Here is an 8,877-nt window from a genome sequence, read left to right on the forward strand (position 1 = left end):
ATGTTCATCTCTCCTGCTCTTTGGGTAGTGGTGTCATGCGGTTGGGTTGTGTTTTGAAGGTCACCTACCAAAGTGAAGAACCTAATGAGACATTTTCCCACTATCTGGGAGTTTAGACATTAGAACGAAGATGTCATCCTTTTCCCACCAAATATTAGATGGAGGCAGCTTTCAAGAACCTTTTTCCCCCCTTTTATATCTTCCTCCTATATTGAATTATTTCTTTGTCGCATTAAGGCAACACCCCTCTCCATTTATCTCCGAGTTCCTAACTTATAGTAAGACCATGTAGGACCAATATGGCCAGACTTGAGGGTTATGTGAGGTCATATGTGAGATTTGGCAAGAGTGCTTAAACAAGTACTAAATGACTGTACAGTAACCAGCATTACTGCGCAGTACCGTCCCTGCACGGTTCTTTTCCGATGCTACTGTGCATTAGCAACGAGCTTCTGCACAGAAGCTCCTTACTATGGTGCAGTAGTGTTGCCTTCATGATTAATGCCTGTCAATGCTACTGCATCGTAGCAATGAGCTACTGCATCGTAGCAACGAGCTACAGTGCCATAGCAACAAGCTACAGTGCCATAGCAACAAGCTATTGCACCGTAGCTCGTTCCTACAGCACAGTAGCATCTTGTGGACATGCACCCAGTGTCATGGTAATTCTTGGATCATTAGAGGTTGCAAACTCTAAATCCTATCTGTTTTCTTTCCTTTCATTTCCTTTTCTTTTCTCTCTCATTTTCTTTTTCCTTTTCTTTTCTTCATTGACTTTCCAATTATCATGTACAGCAGTTAAACAAAGAATCTAAAACTTAAAAGATTGAAAGCCTGCATAGTTCACAGGCTTCATGTTAGTCCTGTACTGATTTATTTAGGTCAGCATAGAGGAGAGGATAGTGCTTTTGCTGTCTTTAATGCCCTGATTTTTATTATTTCAGAGCCTCCGATTACGATCACTCATCATTTAGTAGGTAAGTCAGTCTTGGAAGGGGAGGTGGCCCACTTGGAGTGTGAGTTATCCAGAGAAAGCCGAGAGGCGGTTACCTGGCTCAAAGGAAAAGAACGCATACACGCTGGAGGAAGATATGAAATAATCTCTGAGGGCAAGAACCAGGCACTCCTTATTCATGCATTCAAGCCTGAAGACCAAGGCTCGTATACCTGTGTAGCTTCACCAAACGTCAAGTCCTCTGCCAGCTTGTCTCTTGAAGGTACAAGTAATTTGTGCTCAATGACTTACATTCATGCTGTTGATGGACACTTGGTTGCCTTGCTGTAATTAAGGCTGGAACTTAGTTTCCATTATAAGCCCAATAATTGGCCTCCCTCTAAAATCCACAAAAAAGATTATCAGCCTCAGCGTTTGTATGGTTAAGTCCATCACTGACTATAATTTCCCTGCGCCTTATAGATAACTAACTAGGATATAAGAATTTGTCTACCTGTTTTGATATGTTCAGATAAGAGTTTCCTGATTTATGATAAGTTAAAAAAAGGCCCTGAAACTTTGCAATTAAGAGTAAAAACAAAACCTAGAAAAGGAAAAGATACATTTGAATTTGCTAAATTAATATCATTAACATTTGGTGCACAGGTCTTTGATTAATATTTTAATGGCTTCCACAGAGTTTAGACTAAAGTTTAAACTGCGTCTCATTAGCTCCGATGAGCTTAATGTAGGTCATCAGCTGACCCCCTAGAAAGCCTACAGATAAGTTTTCAGGGTGGTTTAAAGTTAGTTCCTAGTTCCCACCATTTGGGCGTTTAGACACTAGAGTGAAGGTGGCATCTTTTTGTACCAAATCTAAGATGAAGGGGAGAGGACTCATAATGCAAAGTGATGAATAGGAGAAAGTTCTGAGTGCCAATAGGAGAGTATCTTTTTCACAGAAATGACCTTAATCAGGTATGCTACAGGTCAGTAAAGATGAATTAAGAAATAACGTGTTCTTCATGTTATTAGGGAATCGTGACATTTTTCAGCCCTTACCTCACTTGCAAGCAATGATGGTGAGAAGGAATAAAAATTAAGTTCATTAGAAGCATCTGCTCACATGAGAGGAGCATCAGCCTATGTCAAAGCACAGTTAATATATATTATTTTCCCATAAGCAAATGTCATCTCTGTTCTTTCAGTCAAAATGACCTCTACTGTAGGCAAAGCAATGAGAAGCCTTCTCTCTCTGAAAAGCACAGTGCATCAATATGTCCTATGGCAGGGTGAGGCCACTTGGAGAACAAAGTAGCTGCTTTCTCTGCAGGATGGTGGTGTTCTTCGAAATCCCAAAGTGTCATTTGCTAACACTGAGGCAGTCTGTAGTTAGTGCAAAGGTACCTCTTAAAGATGCCACCCTTTCCCTGACCCTAATAGTAAAGATGAAAACACATATATGTAGAAAAAACAATATGTCTACATATAAAACACACACATAAATAGGAATATACTATATATTCTTGCATATCACATGCCCCTAAATAAGACATGCACTTTGTTTTGGATAAAGCACCATAAAGAAAAAAAGATTTTCCAGAGTTATGGCTTGCATAGTGCAGGGGCAGAGTATTCTTCAGTTTATTCACCCTCCCTTTCCTGCTCAGCCAGAACCTGAACCTGAAACTGTATCTGTAACTTCTGAAGACTAGTCTCCATGGGTGGATCTATGATTTTGCAGATAGCTAAAAATAGTCTGTAGGGCTGTGAAATAGGAGAAGAGAGACCAGGAGTATCTAGCAGATGGCAAAAAGAAAGCTTAGGTTGATTAGTGGAACATCCCCACCATTAAAAAGAAGAGACAGTTGTTAACACCTGTGGAGTGAAGAGCAAGGAGCACTTAAGGCAGTTGGCACCCTCAGCTGCCTGAATATAATTGCCACTGCTGCTGCTGGGCAGATGGTTTTAAAGTGTGGATGGAACAGGGACCCAGAAATAAAGGCTGCTCTGATGTGGTCTCCAGTGGCTGCTCTCAAGTATGCTGAAGATGAGATCTCAGATCTCAGGTTGTTTCATCTCAGAGCAGCCTCACTGTTGTGGTTCCAGATTTGGAGTCTACCAGGGGCAGCAGACGGCCAAGACGCGCTTGAGGATGGCTTGGCCAGAGTACACTGCTGCCACAGCGTAGACATGTTTGCTGCAATCTGTGCTCTTGCTGATCCTCTGCAGGTTTGAACAGACACTCCAGGGCTTCTGTTGCACATCCTACCAAGCACTGTTTTCATGATGTATGCTTAGCCCAAAGCTGGAGAGTTTATAGTTCTGGAAAGTAGTAGTCAGATTTAATATTGCAGGGCCATACCAACATAAAAATGGTTTGACTTAGTAGGTTTAGGAATAGAATGATAAATCAGTTTTGTTCAGTGCTGGGCTATATTTTATGCACACCAAGTATGGTTTTTGTTTAAGGAAAAGCTTTGCTTTACTTTTGGTGGTATTTAGCTGTCTGGATCTGGAATGTCATTTTGGAGGCAGATGAGCATGCATGTAGAGCCCATTCAAAAGGGGACTGTTTTAAAGGGTAGTAGCTGGCACATTGTAATTGTCAGGTGCAAATGAGCAGAGAAAGATTCAAACACAGCAAAACTACTCCCACTTTAACCCCAGATAAAGCAGTGTCAAACTTGGAGTGCTTTTTGTGTCACTTGTCCAGACTTAGTCTGTCTTTAACATCTCCCCTCCTGAATCCCAATTAGTTCCCACAGTGGCCATGCTAAAAGAGGTCGTCCAGGAAGCACCTCCCATGAGCAAACCTGAAGAGATGGTAGATGGTCAGATCCAGCCCAGCTTGCCACCGGAGGCTGCTCAGGAGGGCGACCTGCACCTGCTTTGGGAAGCTCTGGCCAAGAAGCGAAGAATGAGCAGGGAGCCGACCCTGGACTCCATCAGCGAAGTGCCGGAAGAGGATGATAAGCTGCAGAAAGCGAAGAAGGAAGAAGCCGAGATGTCTCGTTATTACTCAGAGGAGTACTCCACATGCGACGAGCTGACTAGAACAGGAGAAGCAGACTTTTCCTTGACAAGCTCAGATGATGAGTCTAGGGCTGGGACACCTTCACTTGTGACTTACCTCAAAAAAGTTGGGAAATCTAGCATTAGCGTCAGCGGCAAGGTTCAGACAATCTCCACAAGTAAAACCTTGAAAGAGTGGGAGCAGTCTGGTGTTGAGGCTCCTGCACCTGCACCACCTCCCACACAGGCTGAGCCAGCAGCCCAAACAGAAGAGTTAGATGATCCTTCCATGAACAAGGCAGCTGTGAAAATTCAGGCTGCATTCAAAGGGTACAAAGTGAGGAAGGAGATCAAGCAGCAAGAATGCCCCGTGTTTGTTGAAACCTTCAAGGACTTTAATGGGGAGCTGGGGAGCACCCTGCATCTTGAGTGCCTGGCCCAGAGCAAAACCGATATGAAGGTCCGTTGGCTGAAGGACGGGGAGGAACTTTCCGATGGGCGCCACTATCACATAGATAATTACAGCGATGGGACCTGCTCCTTGATCATCACTGGCCTAGATATGCAGGATACAGGGACTTACACCTGTGAGGCATCCAATAAATTTGGGAAGGTTTCTCACAGTGCAAAGGTGGTGGTTGGCAGCCAGGTGCTGGAGGTGCCTCGTAAGCACAAGCCGGCAAAGCGCGTCAAGGACAGCGAGGCTGACAGCTCCTCCGGCAGCGAACTGGATGACGCCTTCCGCAAAGCAGGAAGAAGGCTTCATAAGATCTTCAAATCCAAGATCCCCACAGAGGTGTCGGATGTGGAGGAAGAGCTGTTTGTCAGCGCAGATGAAGGGGACGAAGAGGCGGTGGATCACCAGACATACCGCGAGGACGATCGGTACATCTACATCAAGTTCGAAATCCTGGCGGAGGCAAAAACAGCCGCTAGCCGCTTCCAAGAGATGTTTGCTGCTCTGGGTATCCCTGTAGAGATTGACATCCTGGACCAGGGCCCTAAGAAAATCGAGCTGCGCATCGGGAAGGCAATGCCGCCTGCCCAAGGTCAGATTCCAGCCCTAGCGAAAAGACCTCCACCGCCTCTGCTGACTTCTGATACAGGTGAGAACAGCCTGCTAGCCTCCCGTTAAAAAAACCATGTCTAAATCTGGACAGGAAACTACTCTTTCCCCCCCCGGCAAATAATTCCTACAAAAAAGAGAACTTTGGGGATCAGATATTGTTCTTAAAATCATGGGGATTTTGAAATTTTGAAAGAACCCCCCCCCCATTGTCCATTTTCTATTGTAAATATGTATCTATGGGGAAAGATTGGATAAGAATAATATGTACAGTGCAGCTGTTACAGGCAGAGGCCAAGCTGAATACAAGTTAGGAAAATTGCATTAGTTAACCCTAGTTAGGTTTTAATGAAGTTGACCATTGAAAGGGGGAAGCCTAAATTAATACGATTATTCTCACTTGAATTTAGCTTTACTTGGCCTGTTTCTTTCCCAGATCCCATAAAGGGTGCTTTAAGCCTAAAAATGTGTACCCTCTCTCTCCTAACTACACCAATTATTCCAGCTATACAACCAAAGAATAATGCCTCACCTCACAGATCTTATTTTTCTCAGGGCAGATTTGCCCCTTATAGTGCTGCAGATATAGCAGGATGCCGTATTTACTCTGCCACTGCAGATGAAGGACACCAATCTATTATTTAAAAGCTTACAAGTCAGCATCTCTGCAAGTCCCTTCCACTCACCCACAGTATAGCAGTGTTCCTGCAATGTACCCGTGCACAATAACACAGCCATCTGTTTCCTTTTTTCTTTCTCTAAATGACACTGCATTCAGCTCCCATCTTCATAACTGAGCTCCAGAACCAAGAGGTGCAAGACGGCTATCCAGTCAGCTTTGATTGTGTCGTTATCGGCAAACCTCTGCCCACTGTGCGCTGGTTCAAGGATGGGAAAGTCCTCGAAGAAGATGATCATTATATGATCAATGAAGACCAAGAAGGCTGCCACCAGCTTATCATCACAGCTGTAGTCCCTACTGACATGGGCGTCTACCGCTGTCTTGCTGAAAACAGCATGGGAGTGGCTTCGACCAAGGCTGAATTGAGAGTGGACCGTGAGTCTTTGGAAACAACTGAGAAATCTCAGAGGGTTAAAATAGTAATGGGAGAGGGGGTAAATTCAAATAATCTTTTAATACTGATGATACATAGTTGCATGTTTATTCTGAATCATCCAAGGGTGCCACCGGTTGGCTTTTTGACTAGTTTCTACTGGGATGTTGCTTTGTTGATAAAAATTGAGATGAAATAGTTTTAAGCTTTAATGGTTTTGCTGAGCATTTTTTTCCTTAACCATGGTATACATTTGAGGGCAACACGATTTTTGGCAGTTTCATCAGTTATATATGTTCATTAGTTGCTGAGCATAGTATATTTATTCCTAAAGGTCAGAGGAATCTCTTGCAAGGCTATTACCTCCCAGGGCATTTCTCTGTGCACTGTGATCTAAGCTTGGGTTCCCAGCTCACCCCCTCATGCTCCATGGAGGTTGTAATCAGGTAGAAACAGCATGGTCATCCCCAAGACAAAAAAGCCTAGGATCTCGTAGCGATATCAGTTGGTCCTAGACTTGATTACATCTAGCTGCATTTTGTCCGGAGGGGGCATAATAATGCATATAGTGAGTGGAGATAAATGATAATTAAATAGTGAGATCCAGAAGGCCAACACTTCTGGTAAAGCAATTTCAGATCCTGTAAGCTCTTTTAGCCATAACAGTTACAAACTGAAATGGTTACGAGCCATGGATCATGTACAATGTTAATTTTTCATTTAACAGTGACCAGTACTGACTATGATACAGCAGCAGATGCAACAGAGACATCATCTTATTACAGTGCCAAAGGATACGTCTCAAGGTAAAATATTACTGAGAGAGCTGCAAAAACCGGAGAATGTAGCACCATGCTAATTTTTCTTTATAAGTATTAGCATTCTGACACATTCAGCTAGAATAAAAATGGAGCAGACTCATGACACAGCCTTATTTTAGTGTAATTTATTTTACCATGGGGTAAAAGTTACCCCTTAGAAAGTGAAAAGTAGCAGCATACTGGGGTACTTCATCCAAGTCTGCTGGATGTGTATCTGCTTCCTTAGGCTGCATACACATGTTCAAATGACCTGGGAAAATTCTTTCAGACCTGTTCTCCTGGCAGAAAAATGTAGCCAGAGATGCCTGACCAGACATTTGAACGCTGAGCCCATGAAGAGCAGAAAACTTGCAGTGTTGACACTGCACAGCTACAGGGCTCCTGTGCACACATCTTGGTGTCCTGTGCAGACTCCCTCAGTCTGCCTGGTGACAGATAGCTGTAGTGCACAAGGCAGCCCTGACTGGTGGATCCTGACTGCTCAGAGTCAGCCAATGTCTCCTTGTGGCATAATGTAGGATTGTGAAAGAAGTGTGTTCTGCTTCCTGCACAACTGGAGTATTAGAGTCCAGTGAGTGACACACTATCTCCTGGAAGCGAGGGAGGGACCTCAGAACAGGCTAATTTCTACTTCTTTAAACCTCACTGTCTGCAGTATACTGATACACCCTGAGCTCTACAACACATAATTGACCAACTACAGTTGTTACACTTGAATGGTGAGAGATACTGCTGTGACAACACAACCTGCATTTCATGCTGAACTTCAGACAGGAGACTTTTCATTTTCCACACCTCTTTCAGTACTGCTCAATGCCTCCTTTTTCCTCCCAACTCTAATCTCTCCCTAGCCGGGAACAAGAGGAGTCCACCACTGAAGAGGAGCAGCTGCCTCAGATCCTAGATGAGCTTCATGATATTCACGTAGCTCCTGGGGCACCCTTGGCTAAATTTCACCTGAAGGTGAAAGGTAATGAGGACATTTACTATACGTTGCTCACTGTGCCAGTTATGAATAAGGTTTTACGGAAAGCTTGCATGCATGCTCCTAATCTGTTCATCCAATATATTTCATAACTGTGCATGTGTATACATATGTGCACAGATAGCTAACTACTTATACATCTAATTGGGCAACTCTTTGTGCAAGTTGTTTACACTTGTGTTACACATATTTGCGCACACAGTCATAGGTGGTGGAAGCTGGGGGCTAACAGGACTTAGCCCTCCTAAATGTGGGACAGTGGTAGGGCCACAAGGCAGCCTGGCCATGGGCTTCCAGCAGCTGCAGCAGAGGTGGGGAGGGGAGCGTGCACAGCGGTGAAAGAGGGAGTGGGGCTGAGGCTGGGGCAGGTGTGGCATAGCCAGAACGGGGTGTGGGACTGAGCTGTGAGTGGCACATCCACAGGGCATGGCTTCTGCTCTTATGCGCACACCAGGAGGCACTGAGGATGTGTGTTCCTGGATCTGTGCACAAGGGAGGGCGGACTTCCACTGCGAGCTGGGGCCAGGGCTATACTGGACTGTTCCCAGTGTGGGGGCCTTGGCTAGGCTGTGCTTGGGGCGGGTGATGGTGGTGCCAGGAGAGGAGTTAGGAGGGGGCTGCAGACATCCCAATGTTCACTGTAGCCCCCCAACTCCCCCACTCAGAGCTGCCACCACCCGTCCTAAGCACATCATGGCCCAACCCCCGCCCAGGAAGAGCCTGTAACCTGCTCTCAGGCACACGGCCCATATGCCCTCATGCAGCAGTGGGAGCCACCATCCCCTGCCCATGCTGGGCACCCCCCGGACAAGCTGCTCACAGCTCAGTCCTGAGTCCTGCCTCAGCTGTGTAGGGCCTGCTCCAGCCCCAGCCCCAGCCCCTCGCCCTCCCTCACTGCCATGGGGCAGGGCTGGGCGGGGGGAGGAGGAGGGCAGATTGAGGCCCCAGCAGTGAGGGAGGGAGTGGGGCACAGGCAGGAGCAGGGGCTGGGGTGTGCACGT

The 8,877-nt window shown here is 45.6% G+C and overlaps 1 protein-coding gene across 1 annotated transcript in view; it reads left to right on the plus strand.

The window, feature by feature from the left end:
• OBSCN (obscurin, cytoskeletal calmodulin and titin-interacting RhoGEF) overlaps positions 1-8,877 on the plus strand; it is a 287,786-nt gene that overhangs the window by 205,025 nt on the left and 73,884 nt on the right. Inside the window, exons 63-67 of the mRNA XM_019507926.1 lie at positions 945-1,217; positions 3,694-5,055; positions 5,794-6,072; positions 6,798-6,876; positions 7,743-7,861. Coding sequence (XP_019363471.1) covers positions 945-1,217; positions 3,694-5,055; positions 5,794-6,072; positions 6,798-6,876; positions 7,743-7,861 — 2,112 coding nt within the window. The remainder of the gene's footprint in view (positions 1-944; positions 1,218-3,693; positions 5,056-5,793; positions 6,073-6,797; positions 6,877-7,742; positions 7,862-8,877) is intronic.

This window comes from Gavialis gangeticus, unplaced genomic scaffold, assembly GCF_001723915.1.
Source record: "Gavialis gangeticus isolate Ggan-Ray unplaced genomic scaffold, GavGan_comp1, whole genome shotgun sequence".
Classification (NCBI taxonomy): Eukaryota; Metazoa; Chordata; order Crocodylia; family Gavialidae; genus Gavialis; species Gavialis gangeticus.